The 26,729-nt window shown below is 39.0% G+C and overlaps 2 protein-coding genes across 2 annotated transcripts; one reads left to right on the forward strand and one right to left on the reverse strand.

Annotated features, from left to right (window-relative positions):
- Nucleotides 1–2,326: 2,326 nt before the first annotated feature.
- LOC149841396 (cytochrome P450 94B1-like) lies at nucleotides 2,327–3,152 on the forward strand. The gene is made up of 2 exons (XM_090005256.1): nucleotides 2,327–2,489; nucleotides 2,560–3,152. Exons 1-2 carry the CDS (start codon nucleotides 2,327–2,329, stop codon nucleotides 3,150–3,152), a joined length of 756 nt encoding a protein of 251 aa, XP_089861382.1.
- Nucleotides 3,153–11,642: 8,490 nt separating this feature from the next.
- On the reverse strand, nucleotides 11,643–20,768 carry LOC149841397 (uncharacterized). The gene is made up of 5 exons (XM_090004786.1): nucleotides 20,478–20,768; nucleotides 14,066–14,159; nucleotides 12,929–12,966; nucleotides 12,669–12,804; nucleotides 11,643–12,571 (listed from the first exon to the last, which is right to left on the reverse strand). The coding sequence occupies exons 1-5, from the start codon at nucleotides 20,766–20,768 to the stop codon at nucleotides 12,150–12,152; spliced, it is 981 nt and encodes a 326-aa protein (XP_089860912.1). The 3' UTR covers nucleotides 11,643–12,149.
- Nucleotides 20,769–26,729: the final 5,961 nt, after the last annotated feature.

Raw genomic sequence — 26,729 nt, forward strand, 5'->3', positions numbered from 1 at the left:
GTTCTTGCTATGCCTACGATTGTGGATACAAGGCACCCAAAACAGAAAAAGGGCAAAACAGAGGGCTGGTTGTTGGCTTTTGGTGACCTTCAAACCTGAGACCCTAGGTTTAAGATGATTAATCCAGTTCAGGCTAGATCTTGGTCTTCTGAATGCTTAATTTTAGTTGAATGGTGTTGCAATCATGAAGCATTCTACTCTTATGCTTTTGAGTTGATCAAACTATTAGTAGCATTTTCTGCTAAGATTTTTCTTCCCAATTTCACTGCCATGGAAAAATGAATTGTCTTGCATGCCAGAAGAAGATTATGCAACAATTTGTGAGGTTTATTATTTTGACTCGTGTTACGATGGCTAGCCACTGAGGTGGAGTTGTTTTTTTTTCCATGAAGGACGGGGATTGGGGAAACCACCCTCCGGATCAAAGATCTAGTCACGCTGGCTAAGCCTGTTGTGCTTAAGGTGGCTGTCACAGCGGTGTAAACCCGTGGCACACTCTTAATTAGGGGTGGCAATCGGGTCGGGTTGGCGGGTCGGGTTGGTGGGTCAGCATACCTCAACCCGAACCTGACCCGTTTATTAAACGGGTCGGCTGTGGCAAACACGAACCCGATCCGTTTAATAAACGGGTAACCCGACACGACCCGCCAACCCATTTAATAGATGGGTTGGGTCGGGTAAACAGGTTTTCAGGTTCGCGGGTCAGGTTGGCGGGTTGACGGGTCGGGTTGGCGGGTTGGGAGCCGGGTTGGCGGGTTGGCGGGTCGACCCACCCGCCTAACCCGTTTATTAAACGGGTTGGTGGGTTGGTGGGTTGGCATACCCCCAACCCGAACCCGACCTGTTTAATAAACTGGTTACACGGGTCGACCCGTTTATTAAACGGGTTGGCTTAAGCCCAACCCGAACCCGCCTAAGAGGCGGGTTGGCGGGTCGGGTTGGCGGGTCGTGTCAGAAATTGCCACCCCTACTCTTAATGCCTGGGGAGTCACTAAGCTGCTGCTGAGCAACGGCTTATCATTTGTTCTCATTAATGCAAGGGACTGATGCTCATGGGAAAGGAACCCTGATCACCCTGCCTTTTTTCTCCGTAAAAAAAAAAAACAGAGATACGATCAGGTCAGAGGTGCCTTGGATGCCGTTCATCCGTTTGATGAACAGAAGCCCAAACACCATGGTTGAATAGTTTCTCTCTCAAATGAGTCCCACAAAATTTTTGAGAGCCATTCATCTTGTAAATGAACGGCATATAAAGAACAAACAAATGAACGGCTGAAAAGACACAGACACGTCATTTTTGTGCAATTTTCTGTTAAAAATAGTATATGAAGGGAGATGACATGAGAACAAGTTGAAGAATCCATGTGACATAGCTTATGGATGAACGGCATCTCTTACGATAACTGATAAGGTCTCGAAAAAAAATGCCAGCCTTTTCTCCAATATTGTCAATATCGTATCAGACCTTGAATAATTTTTGAAACGATTTAGGTGATTTGGCTGATTTTGATTCTGAGCTGAATCGAAGAAAATGACTAGTTACAAATGATTAAAATAATACTAAAATATTTTTAGATTAAAAGAAAACAAGCCGAATCAGCCTTGTATTGTATCAATCTCTGGTCGAGACCATACGAATCGACCGATTCGCACCGATGCTATACCTATACATTGGTCTCTATCCATGTTAAATCTCCGAGGGTAGTAACATCTATGCATATTACAAAAATAATATGTTAGTAAATGTAAAAAATACTGAAAACTAATGACATTTTTAAGATATAGTGATTTATGATTTACGCAAATAGATAATAATCTTATCATAAGTCACTAGAATATGAGAACTACTGTGTAAACCGCAATTTTTATAGATTTTTTATTTTTTTCTCTTAAATCTAACCGTCTTTATAAGGACCAGCTGTTGAATCATCCGATTACGATGAATAAACAAGAATTTTAAAGGCATTAAAATCAACTGCTCATAATCTTTATAAATGTTCAAGCATCAAAAATCATATTTTTCATCGAAAATACACCAAGTTTATGCCCATCGCATCTACATGGTTGGTTTTGCAAAAAAAAAAACAAGTGTTGTAAATGCCTAGTTCACACTTTAGTTCTATTCTAGAGATTCCTTATTGTGATCAACTTTTTATACTTTTAAAAATTTTAAATACATTTATTTATTCTCCTCAAAAACTCATTTTTTTTTAAAAAGAACCCTTTACATCATGGGACCAGGAATTGACAAAAGCCACACACAAGCTCCCATTTTGCAGATTCAACAACGTTGCCCATAATCTTCAGAGCAGCAATTGACCTAACGATGGTCAACGCCAGCATGCTCTGCATCTTCTTCGTCCCTAAAACCCTCCTCCTCTTCTTCACCCTCCTCTTTTTCCACCGGCGCAGATCCATAGCCATAACCAGCACCCCCTACCCATCTTCATACCCCATCATCAGCAATCTCATCGCCTTCTTGAGGAACTGTGACCGTTTTCTCGAATAGGCAACCAAATTGATCTCTGAAACTCACTCAAACACCATCAAAGTGCACAGTGTTCACCGCAAATTACGGCATCTGCACCGCGAATCCGATAAACGTCGAGCACCTCCTCAAGACCAACTTCCACAATTATGTCAAAGGCCAGAGGTTTCATGATGTACTCACAGATTTGCATGGCAATGACATCTTCAATGCAGATGGGGAGCTCTGGGCCAGACAGAGGAAGATTGCAAGCTATGAGTTCAACACCAAGTTTGAAGATAGTACAGTGGGAGATCACAAACCGGCTCATGAAGGCTCTCTCGGATGCCAGCGAGAAGAATGCGACGATTCGATCTTGAAGGAAGTCGTGCAGAAGTTCGGGTTCAATAACATCTGCAATCTTGCATTCGAGTACGATCCCGCCTGCTTGGTGTCTGGAAAAGCGATGCCCACATATGAGCGGGCATTCGATCAGGCCACCAAGATTTGCACCGACCTGTTCTTCGCACCGATTCCACTTGTCTGGAAAATCAAAAGGTTTCTGGGTGTTGGGTCTGAAAGAAAGCTCAGGGAAGCAATTCAGACGGTTGATGAGTATGGCATGAAGATAATAATGTCCAGGAGGGAGGAACTTGGGATGAACAATGGAATCCTCTTCAAGTAAGACTTGCTATCTAGATTCATGGCAGCTTCCGAAACCCTTGAATTCGATGAGCAAGAGCTTCAAGATGATCAACTACATAATTCAATTTCGGATGATGGACAGGAACAGCAGCTAAGAAATGACAAATTCCTGAGGGACATCATCATAAGCTTCATCTTAGCCGGTAAAGATTCAACGTCCTCGGCACTAACTTGGTTCTTTTGGCTGCTCCCAGTCAATCCCCAAGCTGAATCTAAGATCCACAATGAGGTGAACCAGATGTTGGTGAATCCTGTAAAACAAACACTGACATGAAGTGTACCTGAATTCGCCATAGTGCGTGTAGGAAATTCGGCGTTCTCCTCAGCCGTCGATGCCCACAATGAGCCCAGGCCTTAGGTCGACGGTGAGCAAGACCCTGTTCCGCTGTATCCGAATGCGGAACTAAATTTAGCAGGGTAAATGCTATGAATGTCTCGTCATCCTCATAGCCCCTAACCCTTTATGTAATTGAAGATTAGGCAGTTACGTGAATGTGGTTTTTCCACATTCATGTAACTCCCACCCACTATCCCCATTACGTGGCCACTAACGTGACCCACTAATGGGTGTCAAACAAGGTCACACTTATGGGTTGGACCCATAACCGATTATATCCAACATTCTCCCACTTGACCCATTGACACCAAAAGTGTACTAAATCGAGTTGTATACCATTATCTCGATTTAATTCTTTATGTGGGTTCACATGCCACCCTTTATCACAAGGATGAATCGTATGAGTCATGGATATGAACACCCTTTTATGAAATGTCATATTTTCATGTACTACGCTACAATTCACCTTCAGTGCTTAGGCATGTAAAAAATTACCTTTATGAATAGGTTGGTCTTTCACATATTCTATTGGTCCTTTAATATTGTTATTCTGCTATTCTCTCTAACCCATATGAGAGATTTTTTATGCAAAATCAACAATAACACAAAACTTTAGAGAATCAAAATATAAACACAAATGTGATCACATAATGTATTGTCATACATCAAAAGGAATAAAAAAGACCCATCCCCTTTACATGTTGGGAATACAATCCCGGTGCTAGCCCTTTAGTAAGGGGATCCACAATCATTTCCTTTGTTCCAATTGTATCAATACACACCAGATGATTCTCAGTCCTTTATTTAACAAGAAAATATTTTAACTCCATGTGTCGACACGATGTTGAGCTCTTGTTGTCATTTGAAAAGGACACAGCTACTTCATTATCACAAAAGATCCTTAGTGGTCTCTCAATAGAGTCCACTATACCAAGACCTATAATGAAGTTTCTTATCCAAATGGCCTGTGACAATGTCTCGTATAGAGCAATAAATTCCGCCTCCATGGTATGAGCAGCAGTAGTAGACTGCTTTCTACTTCTCCATGAGACAACACCACCCGCTAGAAGAAAAATGTATTTAGTAGTGAATTTTCTACTGTCAATACACCCTCCTAAGTCCGCATCAGAGCATCCAACGACCTCTAGGTGGTCAGCTTTCCTATAGGTCAACATATAGTCTTTCGTTCCTTGTAAATAGCGCATGACCTTCTTCGCTGGTTTCCAGTGCGCAATGCCTGGATTTGACTGATATCTACCAAGCATTCTCACAACAAATGTTATATCAGGTCGAGTGCAGGTCTGCGCGTACTGTAAACTCTCAACTGCTGAAGCATATGGGACATCATCCATCTGAGCCTTCGCAATATCATCCCGAGGACAGTCCTTTAAGCTTAATTTATCCCCTTTCACTATAGGTGCCAAACAAGGAAAATAATTCTCCATCCCATATCTTTTAAGAACCTTAAAGATATAGGATTTCTGAAAGAGGCCAAGGACACCCTTAGTTCTGTTACGATGGATCTCGATTCCAAGGACATAAGTGGTCTCACCCATGTCTTTCATATCAAAATGAGAGAAAAGAAAATCTTTTGTTTCATGTATTAGACTCAAATCATTAGTTGCAAGAAGAATATCGTCAACATATAAAACCAAAATTCTGAACTTACTCTCACTAGTCTTAATGTAAATACACTGATCAACAACGTTTTCAGTGAATCCAAAGTTCATTATTACCTGATTGAACTTCTTGTACCACTGGCGGGAGGCCTGTTTAAGTCCATAAATTGACTTATTCAATTTACAAACTAAGTTATTCGAGTCATCTATACTGAACCCAGAAGGTTGTTGCATGTATACCTCCTCATCGAGATCCTTATTCAGAAAGAAAGTTTTCACATCTATCTGATGTAGCTCTAAATCAAAATGAGCTATGAGGGCCATGATTATCCTCAATGATTCCTTAGTTGAGACAGGAGAAAAAGTCTCATTATAATCAATGCCCTCTATCTGTGTGAAATCTTTTGCAACAAGCTTAGCCTTGTACCTCTCCACATGACCTTTAGAGTCTGTTTTGGTTTTATAAACCCATTTATAACCAACCGGTCTAACTCTATCAGGTTGAGGTACAAGATCCCACACTTGGTTCTTTGCTATAGAGTCAAGCTCTTCTTTCATGGCATTAATCCAATGTGTTGATCTTTTACTTTCAATAGCTTCTGCAAATGTGAAGGGATCTTCATCAATATCTATGAAATCATTTGACTCTTGTAAATACACCACATAGTCTCGATGGATAGCAGATTTTCTGATTCTGGTGGACCTCCATACAAGTGCTACAGGTGGTTCAAAATGAGCCTCTATATCCCGTTGTTGTTGTATATCCTCATCAACAACCAGATTTAGTTGAGATTGATATTCATTGACTGAACTTTCTCTTACATTACTCGAAGGAACAATGATAGAGAAAATCAAGTCATTATCTTTAGCAGGTGTGAAACCTGAATCCTGTATTTCCTCAAAATCAATATTTTGAGATGCATCTATCCCAACAGAACCATTTTCAAGAAATCTTGCTTTATCTGTTTCCACTATCTGTGGTGTATGAGATGGACAATAAAACCTAAAGCCTTTTGATCTTTCTGGATAACCAATGAAGAAACCACTAGTTGTCCTAGGATCAAAAGCTTTTATATGTGAGTTATACAATTTAGCTTCTGCTGGACATCCCCATATGTGCATATATGATAAAGAAGGTTTTCTACCTGTCTATAACTCGTAAGGAGTCTTTTGAATAACCTTCGTAGGAACCTTATTCAGAATATGCACCGCTGTCCTAAGAGCTTCACCCCACAAGGTCAAATGGAGGTTTGAGTGATTCAACATCGCTCGAACCATTTCTTTAAGCGTACGATTTCTCCTTTCAACTACACCATTCTGGTAAGCACTACCAAGCATGGTATACTGAGGTACAATGCCTTTCTCTTTTAGAAACTACGCTAATGAACCTTTCTTTTGTCCCATATCAGTGAAACGACCATAATATTCGCCACCTCTATCAAACCTGACAACCTTAATAACTTCACTCGTTCGTTTCTCTACTTCTTTCTTGAAGTCATTAAAAACCTGAAAGACCTCTTATTTTTCAGATAATAAGTAGAGATACATATACCGTGAGTAAATCGTCTATAAAGGTGACAAAATATTTTTCACCCGTATAATACGGTGGAAAAGGGTCGCAGACATCCGTATGCACTATTTCTAACTTTCCATTGCTGCATTTGACATCTTTCTTATATGTGTTAGACTGCTTAGCCTTTATGCAGTCAACACATGACTCTATATTCGTAAAATCAAGGGATCCAAGGATTCCCTCTTTCACGAGTCTTTGGACTCTCTCTTTCGAGATATGTCCTAACCTTCGATGCCAAAGCAAATAGGATTGATCATCCTTTAGGCCACGTTTATTGCCAATTATTGTGTTCTCAATGGAGTGAGATTCTCGAATTTGAAATTTGGTTCTTAATCGATATAAACCATCACACATATATGCAAAACCTATATTCATTGAATTTTTCATAATAATAAGTTCAGATTTTTCAAATTTAAATACAAAATCAAACTTATCAAGTTTTGAAATTGAAATTAGGTTCCGACTATAAGATGACACGAAAAATGTATCGACCAAATCCAATATGAATCTTGACTTCAACACAATTCTGCAGGACCCAACGCTCTTGACATGCGAGCACATCTTATTTTCTGAGAAGACGCTTCTTTCATGCTCTGTTGGTTCCCTTTTGTTCAGAAATGCCTGCAAAGAGTTGGCAATGTGCACCATGGCACCAGAATCAATCCACCAACTATACAATGGAACATGAATTAGATTGCACTCATGAGAAACAAATGACTTATTACCTTTATTTTCGAGCCACTTCTTGTACTTCAAACAATCCACCTTCTTATGCCCCTTCTTTTTACAGAAGAAACACTTCATAGAAGGGCGTCCCAACTGGGATTTAGCTTTCGCTTGAGAGTTTGAGCTCTCCCCAGTGGCTCTCTTATGATTCTTCCTTTTGAATGAGCTTTTCTTTGACCTCGACCTCTGTTTATCCTTATGAGAGGCCATATGTGCACTTGACACCCTCTCACCCTTCAATCTCTCCTCTTCCTCAACACACTTAGCCAATAGGTCATTAAAAGACCATTCATCATTATGTGTATTGTAGGAGATTTTTAAAGGGTCCATACTCAGTAGGTAACGAAGTTAAGATCAGATGGACTAAGAAGGAATCAGAGATGATGAACTTTATGTCATTCAGTTGAGTCGCAATATTCCTCATTTGTAAAATATGCTGTCGGATGTGACTGTCACCAACATATTTCATAGACACTAATTTGGACATGAGCGTACTGACCCTTGCCTTATTAGAAGTGACGAACTGAGCCTCAATGGCTCTCATAAATTCCTTCACTGTCTTACAGTGAGGAATGACACCTCGAATATGCTTAGCCACCCGAGATTGGGAAAGCAACAGACTAAGTCTATTCGAGCGCTCCCACTTCTCAGAGGCAACCTTCTGATCGGCTGTACTCTGCTCTGTAAGAGCGGGAGGTTCGTCAATTCTAAGGGCCAGATCTAAATCCATATAGCCCAAAGTGAATAATACAATTTCTTTCCAATCAGAAAAATTCGATTTGTCTAAAATGAGAATATTACTAGAACTGTCGATAAGGAAGGAACCTAATAAAACAAGGAATGAAAACAGAAATACATTACTATTATTGCTCAGACGAGACTCGTGTTGAAAAGGTAAAAATGAGACCCTTTATTTTTACCTTGCCTGAGACAAACATAGTTGATCCATTATCGTTCCACTTTGGTGAAAATGTTAATACTCATAGTTGCTCCGTCTTTTCAATTCTCAAGGAATTGACTTCAGTTGGTGAAACTAGTAGATCATATATCTAGAGGCAATTCAGCACTGTACCTTTGGGTACAAACATGCTTCATGGGCTGGAATACACATCTACTATCACACCCTGTGTAAATTTGAAACACAATGACATACCTTTGGGTATAATCGATGTTTCATAAATTCACACACAATCATAATAACGAATCTTAATGCGGTCCAAAGAATCCTTAATTAACATGACTCAGATCACTTTAGTGATTACAAGAATCAGTCAATCAAGATCTTTTACCGAATATCCTATTCGTATTATGGAGCACGCCCATGCACACATTTTAATGCATGTATATTCATGACATGATATAAGTTCATGCTTCAACTAATATACATAAACTAATTGTCATGAATTTAGTTACAATTCATGCTTAAAATCATCATGCACAACTTAACCAACGCAAAATACATGAATTAACATGCATAAGTCATGCATTATTTAAAATAAATACTTTATAAAGCATGAAAAATAACAAAAGCATGCTCATATGGATAAAACCCAAGGTTCTCAAGTAGGAACCAGTCTAAAAACACTCTGAACCGGTCATCTAAGGGTCCAAACCGGTTCTAAACCTTATAAACTGATACTTAATATGAAAAAAAGTTTATAAAACCCTATAACCGTATGCCAAAATCCCTGTATCTCTTTATATTTATGAAAATAGGGTCTCAACATCTCGGAACCGGTGAAAAACTGGAAAGAACCGGTCAAAAATGGCTCCGAACCGGTTCCGGAAGGGGCCAGATCAGGTTCCTGATCCGATTCAGTCTAAATAGTGTCTGAATCCTGCTTAACATGGATCCGACCCGGTTCAAATGGGATCTGGGTCTGACCCGACCAATACTTGATACGGGTCGGACCAGGCCCGAACAGAATCCGGGTTGGACCCGGTCCAAAACAGACTCGGGTTAGACCCAGTCCAAAACAGACCCGGATCAAACTCGACTTATAATGGATCCGGGTCAGACCCAGTCCTAAATGGATCCGGTTCTAACCCAATCTGACAGAGAGACCCGAATCTTTCTAGATCAGACCCAGACTCGGTACCATTATGGGTCCGGGTCAGATCCAAGAATAAACCACAATCCCGATCCACCCAAAATGGGTTTGGATCGGGTCTGTCATCGGGTCACCACGCTGGACCCAATCCGCTCCCCTTAAAAAAAAATGAAACAGAAATACACGATTTCGATTTGCATTTCTAGGGAAACCAAAAGGGTTTCTGCCCTTTTCGGTTCCATGGTGACCCACGTCGCCAAATGGCGACCGACGCCGGTTGCCGCCTGCCTGCGACCGACATCAACCCACCGACGAATGACGTCGCCACACAACGACGATGCAAGGCTTTGTCGTCTGGTGGTTGAAGAGGCAGAGGAAGAAAAGGCACGGCTTGTGCAGCAGCGCCGACAAGGTTGCCAGCGACCGACGGTCGATCCAGACGGCACATCGCCCCACGACGATTGTCCAATCCGGCGACAGCCCCGACACCAGCTGATCTTGATGCTGTTTACGGATGCCCAAATTTCCTCCGGCGACCCACGTCGCCCTCCCATCGGCGAACGACGTCGCCCCCCCATCGGCGAACGACGTCGCCCCCCCATCGGTGAACGACGTCGCCCCACGGCGGCGTGCGATTGCCAGCACCGGCTACCGGTTGAAATCGCCCGTAGACGCCCTGACGACGACGACTCCACTGGAAGCTTGATGGAACGCTGGGCAGAGAAAAGGGGGTTTTCAAACCCCAGACGTCGACCATCTGGCGTTCTCAACCCCGGCAACACCTTCAGTGACCTCGGCATAGGCCGACCACCCTGCAACCCGACGGTGCAGGGGATCTCAGGCGACGGCTCCAGCGACGATCTCGGCAACGACAGATCCTCCCTGCAGCCCGACGGCCACAGGTATACATCAATCCAATTTTTTTTAATGAGGGTCGCCTGAGCCGACCGCTGCTGGGAAATTGTTGTCGCCCCCATGGCGACAGTTGCCGATGAAGGCTGTCGCCCCACGACGACAGTCTGCCGAAAAAAAAAAGATTTTCATCCTCTGTCGCAAACAGTGATGTTTGCGACAGTCTGCTAGGATGTCACCCCACGGTGACATGCTGTCGCAGAAACCAGAATTTAGACAACACCGAGGTGAAATGCCGAAAGGGCCTATACGGCCACGCGCAGTGAAAATGCGTGGCAGTGCGCCCATAACCCAATGTTGGCGAATCCTGTAAAACAAACACTAACAAAAAGCGTACCTGAATTCGCCATAGTGCGTGTAGGAAATTCGACGTTCTCCTTAGCCGGTCGACGCCTACAATGAGCCCGGGCCTTAGGTCGATGGTGAGCAGGACCCTGTTCCGCTGTATCCGAATGCAGAACTGAATTTGGCAGGGTAAATGCTATGAATGTCTCATCATCCTCATAGCCCCTAACCCTTTATGTAATGGGAGATTAGGCAGTTACGTGAATGTGGTTTCTCCACATTCACGTAACTCCCACCCACTATCCCCATTATGTGGCCACTAACGTGACCCACTAATGGGTGTCAAACAGGGTCACACTTTTGGGTTAGACCCATAACCGATTATGTCCAACACCAGATTGCAAAATCACCAGAGTTTAAGAAAGACTCTTCAGGATCCGAAGCCCTTCGACTGTTCCCGCCCGTCCCCATCAATTCCAGATTGTCTCTGAAGAATGATGTTTTGCCGGATGGAATATATGTTGGTGCTGGCTGGTTCGCTGATTACTCTGCCTATTCAATGGGTAGATCAAAGGAGTTGTGGGGAGCAAATTGCCATGAATTCGTGCCGGAAAGATGGTTAGAGGACGGCATATTTGTGCCTGCAAATCAGATTAAGTTTCCTGTTTGTCATGCTGGCCCACGAACTTGTTTAGGTTAAGATATGGCTTATACTCAAATGAAATCAGTTGTTGCTTCCATCCTCTATAGCTTTGAGATTCATGTGGTGAATGGTGGCATACATCCGCCTCCCTACGCTTTCACCCTTACCATGAAGATGAAAGAAGGATTAGTAGTCAGAGTGAAGAGGTGAAGCTAAATCTTTTTAAGGATTAGGAGGCATGTGTTTCGCTATAGCTGCAATGTAAGAAGGTTATCACGAATATGTACATGTGCCTATAGAAAATAAAAGACGCTATTTAGATGTGGACAAATCAATTTGCATATATCATAACTTTACATGTTTGTTTGAGCTCAATAGGTAGGCAACCAAGCCAAAGTAAGGAATAAATCTGAGAAATTTCACTATTTTAATCCTGTTTTCAACAACATTTTGAATGTTGCCACCAATTAACCATGGCTGAAATATCGTATAAAGACAGATGTCCCATATGAAAGCATAGGCTGGCCGATCAGATTCCAAATACCCAACAAAGAAGCTCCAGCGATCAGCCAAAGTTCCGAACCCTTCATCCCCTCGGCCAAAAAGAGCCCAGAGGATGGAGGTGACACCCACAAATGCGCCAACCAGTCCTACTACAGGTACACCTCCTGTCATTGCTTGGGCCAACCAAGAAGGCTTCTCCTCGGCCTTCATTTCAGTGCTTTGCTCGACATCACCCAGTCGAATTGCCATGTAAGGTATTAACATAGCTGCTAGAAACACGAACTAGAACAGTGAGTTAAACAGGCAGAAATCAATTTGCATATATCATCACTTTACATGTTTGTTTGAGCTCAATAGGTAGGCAACCAAGCCAAAGTAAGGAATAAATCTGAGAAATTTCACTATTTTAATCCTGTTTTCAACAACATTTTGAATGTTGTCACCAATTAACCATGGCTGAAATATCGTATAAAGACAGATGTCCCATATGAAAGCATAGGCTGGCCGATCAGATTCCAAATACCCAACAAAGAAGCTCCAGCGATCAGCCAAAGTTCCGAACCCTTCATCCCCTCGGCCAAAAAGAGCCCAGAGGATGGAGGTGACACCCACAAATGCACCAACCAGTCCTACTGCAGGTACACCTCCTGTCATTGCTTGGGCCAACCAAGAAGGCTTCTCCTCGGCCTTCATTTCAGTGCTTTGCTCGACATCACCCAGTCGAATTGCCATGTAAGGTATTAACAGAGCTGTTAGAAACACGAACTAGAACAGTGAGTTAAACAGGCAGATTTGCCTCTACAGGGAGAAGAAAACTACATACATTCTGAGAGATGATTCACTTACTGTTGGTAAGGAACATCTGAAGCACCCATAGAATCTCCAGTGATCCACTGAAGTTCTCTTTTCTACGGTCCTTGAAAAGCAGTGGAGCAAACATGAGTGTCCAGCCAATGGCAAAATTGAACAGGGCTTCACTGGTCTGAGGAAAAAAAAAGAAGGAATTAAGTGGGGGGACTTGCATCATCAAGTGATTTTAGCAGATGAACAGATCAATATTTAAAAGATAAAGAGACATTCATTATAACTTCTTAAATAATTCATACAGGATGAACTATTGGCGCCTCCATTATATGAACACCAACTGCTCTGCCATGAAACATGGAATACATGTCACATAAGTATATTCAAAAGTGAAAGCAAAGCTGGTAATTCTGTCAAATCTGTCAGCATGGATATCTGATGGATGCAAAAAAAAAAAAAATCAAGCTAGGGGTGCGCAAAAAGCTCAGATTTTTGCAAGAATCCCAGGATCCGCTCTCAGTTTCACTCAGCCTTGTTCGTATAATAAATGAGCCCAGCTGGAGCTCACTTTTAGGAATGTTTAGTTAAATGGAGTGAGTTCAAACCCAAGCTTCAGATTCATCTCATATATTATAAAACTTTTAGACAAAACGGAACTCGTACAAAACAAAAGGGTTGCTAAGTGTTTCTCTCAAATATGAGGTCGACACATTCAAATCCTGTTGCCTCTGCCTTCAACAAAGTTTACATATAAGATTTTTCCCATCAAATATAGCTAAGATCAAGCTTGACAGAGCTGATCTGGAAAAGAATTGTCAAAACTTGTCTGGGCTTAATCCTGGCCCACTATGTACTGAGCCAAGCTCGAAAAGCCCAGTCTTAGACTTAGCTTGGCAAGTGTACAATCCTAGGCAATTCAAACTGCTGCACTAATGATAGCAACACAGTTGAACAGTTTAGACAGCAGACTTCGAATGAAACTTTATTTTAAGATAGAAGCTTGGTTATAAAATCTTAGCTTGAAAATCATCCCATAAAGCAATCCTTAAAAAAATGACATGAGAAAATTTCCTACATAATAGAACTACTTGATTTTTCCCACATCTATGCATTATATGTGCATTTAGTTAAAAACATTTCAAGGAATTAGTGTGGCAGCTAATGGAGTATGCAGAGATCAGTGATAAAAACTAACACAGACAAGGGTACTCTTCGAAGAAAGGATTGAATTCAGGAACACCATAAGTTTGCTTTTCTAAAGTATCCATAGAATGTACTGCAAACTTCAATATCCGAGCAGCATGTTTTCCAGCTAATCAGTGCATGCGATACGCTAGCAAAAAAAACAAGCCCTAGTTTTCTCTGTATCTTTTACCAATCTACAGAGAAGGCAATCAAACTTTTTTACAGGGGTTAATTTAGGGATAAACATGAAATACCTGAATTAGTTAGGGGAAGAATAAAGAAGAAGTTGAGGGATAGATCCAGGAGAAGCTTGATTGTTTCAGGCTTGATTGCCCATGCAGGGTCACCCTGTAAATAAGATCATATTATAATCAAGCCAAGTATGTCGAATGTAAGACAGCCATGCCATAATACTTTCTCACATCCATGCATGGTCAAACAGAAATGAGATAAGGATACTGTTGAATATACGCTTTCACGGTTGCTATGCAAATCAACTGTGAATAGATTACAGAAAAATCCAGATAACACTGCTGCATTCTAAAGTAAGAAATGTCATATAGTACATTTACTGGAAAGAACTTTTGATCATATTTATCACCACAAAAGATGATATCTGAGCTCACTCACTCCTTAATTTGACATATTTGACAATATGCCATAGTGTCCTACACAACCTCTATTAAGAGAACTTACAAAATTCTGGAATAATGATCTAGAGAACAATGCAGAAGAATTTTCAATCTCCAACAGTTTATAAATAAATTGCACGTTAAATTGCCTAAGCCATGAACGCTGCAACTAAAGGCGATGAATTAATTAACACAATCAAAAGTTGATGAGCATATCTAATATGAGTAAGAATCAACCTGCCATATTATACCAAGAAAACTGCCAAAGGAACAGATTTTTTTGTTTGAAAAGGCCAAATCACCAACACGATTTCATTCTTTCTAAAGACACAAGGCAATGGAATTATTGGGATGTAACAAGTAATATCTAATGAAAACCATGATGCAGATGATATGAAGTACTTTGGTTCATGAACTGTTGGGACACTAACTAGAGTTATTATCATGGTATTTTATGGATTATTGAACTTTCTAACATGTCCATTTCTTAATTGCTACTCCATTGCATTCTTCCATTGTGGTTTTCAAAACCATCCATATGGTGAACAATACCATCACACTTTTTTAGGCTGCTGAACAGAACCTCAGTGACCTAAAGGAACTAAAGCGTCAGGAAAAGAAGGAAATTTTGAAAGAATATTATGTAATGTTTAGATCAGTATTAATAGCAGAAAATGTTCCAAATGAGGTTAAGGTTGTAGTCTTCAACATGCTATCTCTTTCCCATGGAATTTGCCACCATATATCAAGCTTATCCTAAATATCCCAACATCATACAATTGGTCAACTCGTGTCACTCACCTTCTACAGGATATCATGGAAGTTACTCATTAGCTTGCTTATGAAGGTCTCTAATTCGTTGACATTATGTCAGGCAGACACTTCACTTAGCTCGCACTTCCTAAAGTCAACATCACATGACACTAATATGGATGTTTGATGCACAATGAGTCCATGACACATCATGGGCACAATCAAACCAATGTCAGGTATGGTCAACGGTTAACACTGTGTCCTTTCATCAATATTTTTCAATGACCTAAATCCTTTAATGGTAATATCGTCCATAAGCCCCAGTTTCAGAAAAGCTTCATCCTATCAACCATGTCCATGTCATAACCCCCACCTGTATTCATGTTTATATGTCACATAACTTGCACATCTCATTTCTATGAGTGAGATTCCTATCAATACTAGATATTTTCTGTCCATATCTCATGTGGACCTATGCATCAGCAATTCTGGCGCAATGTAATTATTAGAACAAGCCACTACTATCACACAAAAGAGAAAAACAACCAGCATAATGATTGTAATTTATTAACCCAGATTGTATCTGTATATAGACGTGGTGAACTCTTTGGCATTTTTACCAGTTAGCAAGATAGGGAAACTTGAGTAGTGCCTTTTAAAATATATTATATATACATCTAAATATGTATATATATATAATATATTCTTAATATTTGGCTATATGTAAATCAAAATACCCTTCAAGGGTATTTTGGTCATTTCATTATGATGCATAGTTAATACCCAATAAGGGCATGCTTACAATTGTCATTTTGGTCTTTTTTACTTTTTATTATTGTTGTAATATGTACACTTGTCATAGGCTTTATTGGAAAGACAAATATAGCTGTTGGGACCTCCCCAACAGCTATATTTCTAGCTGTTGAGGAGGCCCAACAACTATATTGGCCTCTCCACTTCATTATAAATAGGGCATTCTAGCTCGTGTAAATCATCCTTGTTGAAAGGATTCTTAATAAAAGCCTATATTTTTTACATGTTGCTCTTTGTAGCTCTTGTATTAGCACTTCAAGTGCATTTTGTATATTGTTTCTTTGTCCCTTTGTAGACTTAAAGGTTGTATTTACTTTATTGCTCTTGTAACCTATTGTTTGTAATACCTATCACCTTCACCACAGGTTAATGACATGGTATCAAAGCAATAAAATAAATGCAACTTTTAAGTCCACAAAAGGGACAAAGAAACAATATACAAAATGCACTTCAAGTGCTAATACAAGAGCCACAAAGAGCAACAAATAAAAAATATAGGCTTTTATTAAGAAGAATCCTTTCAACAAGGATGATTTAAAGTTGGTCTAGAATGCCCTATTTATAATGAAGTGGGGAGGCTAATATAGCTGTTGGGCCTCCCCAACAGTTAGAAATATAACAACTATATTTGTCTTCCTAACAAAGCCTCAACAACTATATTGTCTTCTCAATAAAGCTCATGACAGGTATACATATTACAACAATAATAAAAAAATAAAAAAAGACCAAAATGACAATTACAAGTATGCCCTTATTGAGCACAAACTATGCATCAGAATGAAATAACCAAAATACCCTTGAAGGATATTTTGATTTACATAGAGACAAACATCAAGAATATATATATACACATATTTAGATGTATATATAATATATTTTAACATCCTGGTATCAGAGCGAGGTTAGATTGAAGGCATACGGTGACTCGTGAGAGCTTTGGTTTGTGCATTGAGAAACGTGTCATCACTCATCTTCAAATTCTTCCTTCTCTTGTCTTCTTGACAACTTGATCATGCATTTGGGTTACTTAAAAGGTATAAGGTTAGATTAGTTGCTAAGGGTTACTCTTAGGAATATGGAATAGATTATGAGCAAACATTTGCTTCAGTAGCTCGTATGACAACTGTTAGAACCCTTATTGCCCTAGCATCAATTAGAAAATGGCTAATATAACAGCTTGATGTCAAAAATGATTTTCTAAATGAAAATTTAAATGAAGTGTATATGGAGCCTCCTCCTGATATTGATATTGAATTATGTTAAAATATTATATATATATATAATATATATATTCTTGATATTGAACAAGAAAAAGTTCTTCGATTAAAGAAAGTTGTCTATGAGCTTAAACAAGCTCCAAAAGCATGGTATGACAGGTTTAGTAATGTTATGATAAATCTTTGTTACAAATCTTGTTATTCTGACACAACTCTTTTTGTTAAAGTTATAGGTACTTACATTGTTGTACTCTTATTATATGTTGATGATATAATTATTATAGAAAGCGACACAAAGAGAATTGGTGAAATAAAAATTATTCTTAAAGAACATTTTGATATGTTTGACCTTGGTTTTTTGAGATACTTTTTAGGTATTGAAGTTGTTTTTTCTCCAAGGGTTTATATATTGTCTTAGATGAAGCTGGCTGCGAAAATCATTGTGAGGTCTGGAATATCTGATGAAAAGAAAATTGATAAACCAGAAGTTATAAACGCAAAGCTACGATTAGAAGATGGTGTTCCTCTTCAATATCATACTGCATATCGCCAACTTATCGGACCTCTAACATACTTATTCATTATCAAACCAAACATTGCACATTGAGTCAATTCAGCAAGTCAATTCCAACATGCCCCTACAATAGTACATATGAGTGTTGTTTTGCGTATTGTCAGATATATTAAAAATACAATATCCAAAGGGCTATTTCTATCATCCTCTTCCTCTTTAAATTTAATTGCTTATACTGATACTAATTGGGGAGGTAATCCAATTGATAGTGTTAAATACTGGATTTTGTGTATTTTTAGGAGATTCATTTATATCGTTGAATGGATTTTGTGTATTTTTAGGAGATTCACTTATATCGTGGAGATGCAAAAAACAACAGAAGATCTCTCTATCATCTACAAAAGTGAAATATAAAGCAATGGTGACAACCACTATGAAGATCATTTGGTTGCAGAGTCTTATAAAAGACATGGGACTAACCATCTCTAGTCCTACGAATATGTGTTGCGGCAATAAAAGCTCAATCTACATTGCAAGCAACCACACCTTCCACGAGCGAACCAAGCACATAGAAATGGACGGTCACTATGTCAGAGAAGAGTACCTTCGAGGAGTTATTGAGATGCCCTATATTACCTCCGAGTGTCAACTAGCGGACTTCTTTACGAAGGCGCTTTCAACTCCGCATTTTATGTCACTTCTCAACAAACTTTCGGTGATCTCACTACAAGTTTGAGGGGGGGTGTTAAAATATATATATATATATATATATATATATATATATATATATATATATATATATATATATATATATATATATATATTCTTGATGTTTGGCTCTATGTAAATCAAAATAACCTTCAAGGGTATTTTGGTCATTTCATTCTAATAAGAACATATTTATAATTGTTATTTTGGTCTTTTTTATTATTTTTATTATTGTTGTAATATGTACACTTGTCATGGGCTTTATTGGGAAGGCAATATAGCTCTTGGGGCTTTATTGGGAAGACAAATATAGTTGTTGGGACCTCCCCAACAACTATATTTCTAGTTGTTGGGAAGGCCCAACAACTATATTGGCCTCCCCACTTCATTATAAATAGGGCATTCTAACCCAAGTGTAAATCATCCTTGTTGAAAGGATTCTTCTTAATAAAATCCTATATTTTTTATGTGTTGTTGCCCTTTGTGGCTCTTGTATTAGCACTTTAAGTGCATTTTGTATATTGTTTCTTTGTCCATTTGTGGGCTTGAAGGTTGTATTTACTTTATTGCTCTTGTAACCCATTGTTTGCAATACCTATCACCTTCTCCACTGGTTCGTGACAGCGCCTTCTTAAGCTTGTGTAATCGTTGTTATTCTTCCCTCCTTTTTGGTTGATATTTCCAGTATTTGCAGTTTTTCCAGCACATCATCAACGGTCAGCTTAAAAGACCTTAAGAATTAAGATATTGTACCAATTTTGGTATTTTTTTTCTTTTCTTTTGATGACGAGGATCCTGGCTAGGAATGGGGGTCACTTAATGCCCCCACCCCCTCCTAGATAGTAAACCCCAGGTGAGTGCCCCAGCTCGAAAAGGACTCTCACTGGGCAAACCACCAGTATGATCCAGGGGGATAATCGATCCTGGGAAAGGGCAGGCTAATTTTGGTCTGTTATTCTGAAAGCACTACAGCAAATACATGCTTTTCCAAATCAAGTTGTACTAAGTACCCATTTTAGGAATAAACACTAAGTGATGATTCAGAAAATATTGTTTTTTGTTGCATGGGAAATGCATTTTACCTTATCATTCAAGAACATAAAGTGTCCTTCACATTAGTCAACAAACAAGATAGCATGTTCAACTACATTTTTGCTTGACAAAAGTACTATTTAATTTTAGCCTCTTGAGGATGACCTTGTGGCATCTACCTTACTGCTAACAGTTATGCCAATGCCCAGCATACAGGGATCACTACACTCTATAGCTCATATATTCCTATCCCACTTGACCCATTGGACTAAGCATTTCGACGGTGGATTCCCTTTGGTTCCTTTGTCATGTCTGTGGGCATGGTGTTCAGAAAATCCCTCATTTACCAGTCTCAACAAGGAACGATTACAGTTTCACATGTTATTTCAGTTTGCAATCAAATGTTGAACCCAAAAGCAGATCAATACTGTTTCACAATGGATACCAAACCCATGAGCTTCTATATGAATCGAATTGTGCAGACACTAAAAATTGGTTCTGTCTAAGCACCAAGTCTCCAAAGGAATCCATTTCAGTGCGGTGAGCCTCCATCAGTAACATTCATACCAAAGACCAGATATGTATGAAATATTTTTCTGTCACATTCCTTTTGCCAGTTTCTTGCATAAAACAGACATACCCAACAAGTACTCAAATTATATGACAATGGCCTATTTTTTGTCGACATTTTAGAAATCTCAACCGAAAAATGTTCTCATTTTCACTTAATTGTGCAAAGGCAAAGATCGTGAACTCTACACCAGAAAGCCAATTACTCCAAGAATTCAAACTCAGTTAATCCCTTATACATTTTACTCAGAAGGGAGATCTCAAACAATAAATGAATAAACAAACGAACCAAATAAATGCACAAAAAAATGAAGTAACAAAAAATCAAGAAAAAACTTGGAAACACCAAAGAAAAAACAACCCCCAAAACTCAATCATCCATAACACTAGATGGGAGCAAGTAATAAGTTGGAATGAAGTCACATACAGGAGCATAAGGTAAAAGAAAGAGCCAACCGATGTATACTCCTTCCATAACCCACAAGGCCACCTGCTGTATCCTTCTCTTTGGTCCATCACCATCCAAAACGAGCGGCCTTTGGGGAGTGCTTCTACCCTTCTGGGCACCACAGAGACGAAGGGTACCTCTCGCGTGCAACCTCCCCCACCGCACCCAATTGGATCCTTTCGGATCTGCTGCATTGAAGAGGGAGGATGCTATCGGGCTACTCTTTGCAGGTTTGAGAGACCAACATGCGGAAACGGCCGAAGCAATCATCTCTCTCTCTCTCTCTCTCTCTCACTTCCGGTTTTTGGTGTGTTGGTCACTCGGTTCGCACCTAAGCAACGTGGCTCTCGTTTAACCTTTTCCAGAATTCACATCACAAGTTTGAAACCCACGGGTGGCGTCCTTTGCAACAAAGTTGAAGCTGGCTGTATTCTCCTACCAACCGGAAGCCAGCCAATGTGCGGGGCGAGTTTGGTGAGGGATTTTTCTCTTGGACTATCTAAAAGAAAGTGAAATCTGGTGGATCTAGACAAACCTTTAACTCTAATCCGAATCATATGACGCATTTGATCGTTTGGACTTTCTATCATAGACAAGTTCGGGTGCCTAAACTACAGGATATGCCTTTGCAAAATGAGAGTTACTTTCTAATTTGCTTGAAAGCATATTAGAAAGTGATCCTGAATCATGCTTGAAATCTCACGGGTTGCCGTAAGGCTGCCTGAAATCTCATGTTCGGTTTCCTTGAAAAAGCTATTCTGTGGGAACGAACCGAACGTCCCCTCAGATTTGAGATACGTTGTAATTCTGGCTTTTTGGTGCTAATCCGAATCATAAGATGCATTTGACCTTGTCCGACTTTCGAACGTAAACTCAGATTTGAGATACGATGATTAGATGCGTGCTTGGTTTGTTGGAACTCGTAAAATATGCTCGGCAAGCCAAACATGAATAACGGGGGTGTTTAGTTTGGTTCTGCAACCATCGCTATGCATATCATAACCATTGTAACACCCATCCACGTCACACTTCTCATCCATCCACGATACCCACCACATTTCCTGTTTTAATCCCGTAATTTTTTGAAACCCGTAATTTTCATATTTTAATATAATCATATGAGTTTTTACATGTAATTCATGTTTAATATTAAAAAATATTAAATTATTTGGAGGGGTGGTCCTTGAAATCGTCAAAATCAGGTTTCGATCAAACCCTATTTGATCCAAAGATAAAACCATAATTTTGGGCAAGGGATGTGCCCAAAAATTCTAGAATAGGTGAAGGGTGACTTTGTCAAGGAAAGGTTAGGAATTTGTTTAAAAAACTCTTTGTTTTATGGGGAATGACAGCTTGATAAATAGATTTGTAACTAAGGGTAGTTTTGATATAAAAAAAGGTTATGTTGAGAAATTAAAGCAGCCTACAGGGGGCAGCTGTCGTTAAAATAAACCCCCACTGATTTACTTAGCTTTGACATGTGTTAAAAGGTAATAATTTGGGTTAATTGGTTTTTACTTAAAAACTAATCTCTCTCCTTTGTTATGCATTCTGTCTCATCTTCTCTTTCTCCTCACTCTCTCATTCCCTCACTCTTTCTCTCATCTCCCTCACTGGCCTACACATTCTCTCTTATCCCCATTTCTTCTCCTTCTTGGCGTTGGACCCCTCCCCTTTCACAAGCCTAAGTGAAAGGTGCAGGGTGTGGAGCTGATTTTTGGTCGAGGGTGTTTCTACAAATAAAGGAATAATATGAACATGATATTGACTGAACTTTGAAGATTTGCGGTCTGATTTGGGGCTGAATCCAATTTGTTGGGTGGATTCTTTGGTTTTCTTACGTTAATCCAAGTGTGATCCCATTACTCCGTGAACCTCTAGGGGCATGTTAGTATATAAATGAATTTGTGTTGAAAATCATGCTAGTTTCCTTGATTTTTGGCATATTGATAGGTGATTTATGTGCAGTTCATGGATATTTTTATGTTGAGAAAAAACTGTGGTATACTAACTGATTTAAGAAGTACTTGTAAGTAACAAACTATGTTGAGATTTAAACTTTGTGAAAATCTAGCATGCTCATGACCGTTAAATGTTTAGAAAATGGTGTTCTTAAAGCATACATGTGAGTGTAAGTGGGTAAGAGTTTTGAATGCAATTTTGAACATGTTTCTCTTATAAATTAATTCTAGAATTGTTCATCTCATGTTTTATGATGAAAATTCATTAAATTCTTGTCAAAAATGTTGTTTTGAAGCTTGAATTTTTTGTTCAGTCTTGTCTGTGGTAGACTCCTGTAGATCAGGAGTCGACTCCCTCATGTTTTTTATTTCTGCACTATCCTCGAGGGTCTACTTTTGCAGATCAGGAATCAAGTCCCTCATGTTTCTAGTTTCTATCATATGTTTTTCGGAGATAGAGGGTCGACCCTTGTATCAGGAGAGTCGATTGTTGAACTCAGAAGGGTCAACTACTGAGAGATTTATGAGGTTTATATTGTGGATTTTTGTGTAAGGGTTGTTCAACATGGGATTAACAGGAGCCAGCCCGAAGCAATTATGTAGGGCTCGATGGGACCAGTGTTTGTTGATTTTTTTATGAATCTTTGTGCAATGAGGCACTAACTTGATTTTAGTTGTCAAAGAGTGACCCATTTTGTGCATTGATGCATTTTTCATATTGTATGAGGTGGGATTGCATGTGGATGTGGAATCCCACTAATTTCAATAATGAGTATTACGATGATGATAATACTAATCAGTAGAAAGAGGCATGTATACGTACAACTAATTTTTTTTAGGATGATGACCCTATATGTATCTTATTACAAGAGCATGTTTTGAGTGTTGACCCATAATACCAAGAGGCTATGTTGAGAGATTATTTAATGCATAAGAAACATTAATTAAAAACAAGATGCACTAAATATTGTCATGAAGGGTGACATGAGTGGCTTGAGTTAGCTTGTCAGACGTTACTGAGCATCAGTGAGACTAACAAGCTCCCTACACTCCATCCATCCATCACCCATCCCCCCTACTCGTGTGAGAACAAGTATGCACCAACCCCATGAAAGTTGCTAAAAAATTGATTGAGTTCCTGTCTTTTGGATCATAGAGATCTTTTTCCCACCATGATGGCTTAGGAAACACTGGACTCTAATACTTGAGGCAGAGGTGAAGCTACTACAGTAAGCTTTAGGAGTGGATTATGATGACACAAGGAGAGAAACAAAGAGTGTCCTGAACTCTGTTGTCCTAGGGAGAGGGATGCCTTGATGAAGGGTTCTGGACTCTGGTTCAAGCGTCACGATAACCACCTAAGGATTTAAAGATGAAAATGAAAATGAAAATGAAATGAATGAATGAAAACCACTTGAATGGCCCAATGATGCCCATAGTGTCAAGGAGTAATGCCCTCATGGTTGTAAACACAAGCATAACAAAATTTGTGCATGAGCATAACATGTAATGTAAAAGCAACTAAATAAAGGGATGAATCAAACATCCATGTATATAGGTAAGCACAATGATCTATGACTGGAGTCAATTTCTAAGTAGGAGAGGGTCGACTTATAGTGAAATTCAATTTATCTGAGAGTCAACACCTGAATTAGGTGGGTCGACGCCTTGTGAATCAGTTTTGATTAAGTTTGTATGAAGGTCAATGCTTAGAAGTGTAGGGTTGACTCCTCTTTGTTATCAAGTTGTTAGTGTATAGTTGAATGTCAACCCATGAATTGGGTAATTAAGTCGACTTCTCTTTGATCTAGTTTGGTTTTGAGGGTCAACCCCTGAGTTGTGTGGGTCCACTCTTCTTTGATTCAGTTGGGTCTAGGGTCGACTCCTAAGTTGGTGTAACGCTTCAAAATCTTAACCCAAAAATTTACTAAAAAATTATTTGTTTTTTAACTTTAAACAACAAAAACAAGATTCTTTCTTTTGGGGTTAAACAACTTTGGGCGGATTATAGGTGTAGATCAACAACGTAAGATCAAAGAATTTATTTACGAAAACCAAGCCATGATATTACTTACAGAATTCATTCACGAAATATATTAAATAGGAAGAGTGAAATTTGATGTTAAACAAGTACTTAGAATCAAAACAAACATTTTAAACAAAATCCTAAGTCTAGCTCTGAATCCTTAGAAGTTCTAGTTCTTGACGTCGCCACTGCATCTCGCCATTCATTTTTCATCATATCATTCATCTAAAATCCTTTTAAAGGGCCAGACTCATGAAAGCCTGACAAGTACTTATATATCAGTTTCAAGTAATAACATAACATTAAAACATTAATCATACCGACCACAATCTTGCATACAACTTACTTAAAGCTCGTAAATGCTAAGCAACATTATCTAGAGACATGCTCATAATTATATTTTATTCATTAGGATTAACAAACTTATTTTCATTTTAAGATGTGTGAATTAGAAAGTATTTGCTTTTCTTAGTTATTGTTTATGTCAAGTACATGGGGAACAACATCGTAACAAAAAAACCACAACGGGTGTTTATTATGCAATGTCTTCTTATTGCCCTAGGTGTCTATCTGCTCAGGGTCCAAAACGGGCGACTGTTAACCGAGAGATAATTCTTGTAAAGGCGTTGTGCAATAGGATGCATCCATGAACTAGTTGCAATAGTTGGAGATTTATCACCTAAGATACATGGATATCCTCGATCTCCTAAACCTTCGAGTGATTAGAGACTATTTGGAACGCCTTGCTCTCATAAAAAATCAAGAACATAGATGAACCTATTATTTGTCACTCGAGGTTGTATCACCAACCCTCTTCAAGGTAGCGTAGAGTCATGATGGGTTACAAGCGTTTTTAGATTTTATAACTCACCAGATTACTCTAGTGCTTTGAACCATTCAAACACATTGCTCGTGAAAGTAGATCAAACATTCATTAGGTGTGCATATTATCATCTAATAGGGTGCATCTTTTGCACCCACATGGGTTCTCAACGACTCGAGCTTGTTCCGGAGCTTACACATGTGCATGTATGACTTGCATGCCTTATAGTACAATTACACATATGTTACACCTCATAAATATATGTTTGGATCCTTGAACCACCAGCTCCATCAGGAGCCATTATCATTTTATGCATGCATATCAATATATAATCACTTGTTTATCATAACTCCATCATGAGCTTAAAACATTCATCGCAATTCATCATGCATTACATACAAGTATTTAGGATTTCCAAAAGAACACATTAATATTTGAAAATCAACAAAGGTATTTTGAAAATTTAATATAAGCATACACCATAAACAATGTTCGAACTTCAAGTTAGCATAATCCAGATTTTCTATATGCATATCAAAGAGCTAGATATACATGCGAGTGTAGTTTACATAATCGCAATTTCATGATTTCACAGTCAAAACATTTCAATCGTGAAATTCAAAATCATATATGCATAAAAATCCATTTTTAAACAACTTTAGAGTTTGAAACATGCATAGTTAATGTTTTGTAACAATTGAATAAGCATTGTTCAACATTTAGAATTCAATTATATGTACATTGAATTCGAAGCATGTGTAACATAATCTAAGTTCATGCATGCATAGTAAGTATTCATAATTCAAAACCTTAAGCATATTTCATAATAAGAAACATTTCAAACTCATGCATGTGTATTTCGTGCAGGCAGTATATGTATTTAGCAAGTATATGAAATTCAAATCATGCAACTTGCGATTTTAATATATATATATATATATATATTATTTACGTACATATTATATATAAAATATATATTTTTTAAATATTATATAATTTTCATATAAGTTTGTGTAAATCCCTTTAAGGATTTTTTCTTTCGAGATGTGCAATGTGAATTACACTCATCATCGGTCCGAATGCAGGCGAGGCTTAGCGAGTATCAAGTGTTCCATATCAAAAGTATGTAAATGCATGCGATCTCACACTTCTAAGCGAGTTCACAAAACCAGATGGCGGTAATGGCCACAAAACTTCAACAAAAATGATAGTGGAGCAAGCAGTTGCAATGGTCACAAGCAGAGGATGAGGCTCCTTCGGCGCTCTGCTTGGCTGAGTGTGGCTCCGTTTGGCTGGGCTGAGCCTTGCACAGTTTAGCTGGGAGGAAGGTGGTGCTACACTGAGCAGGAAACCAACAAGAAGAGGAAAGAATCTAGGAGGATGTCATAGGTGAGGTGGCACCTGGCTGAGCAGTGAGGCGC

Source organism: Nuphar pumila, chromosome 4, assembly GCF_984573655.1.
Source record: "Nuphar pumila chromosome 4, dmNupPumi1.hap1.1, whole genome shotgun sequence".
Lineage (NCBI taxonomy): Eukaryota > Viridiplantae > Streptophyta > Magnoliopsida > Nymphaeales > Nymphaeaceae > Nuphar > Nuphar pumila.

Excerpts from the sequence above, each read along its gene's own strand:
- LOC149841396 (XM_090005256.1), top strand. The coding sequence starts at position 2,327 with ATGGTCAACGCCAGCATGCTCTGCATCTTCTTCGTCCCTAAAACCCTC. Across the intron at positions 2,490-2,559 it reads CATCGCCTTCTTGAGGAACT|TGTTCACCGCAAATTACGGC; the intron begins GTGACCGTTTTC and ends CAAAGTGCACAG.
- LOC149841397 (XM_090004786.1), bottom strand. The coding sequence starts at position 20,768 with ATGATTGCTTCGGCCGTTTCCGCATGTTGGTCTCTCAAACCTGCAAAG. Across the intron at positions 12,805-12,928 it reads AGGCGCCAATAGTTCATCCT|ACCAGTGAAGCCCTGTTCAA; the intron begins GTATGAATTATT and ends TTTTTTCCTCAG. Across the intron at positions 12,572-12,668 it reads TCAGATGTTCCTTACCAACA|CTCTGTTAATACCTTACATG; the intron begins GTAAGTGAATCA and ends TGTTTCTAACAG.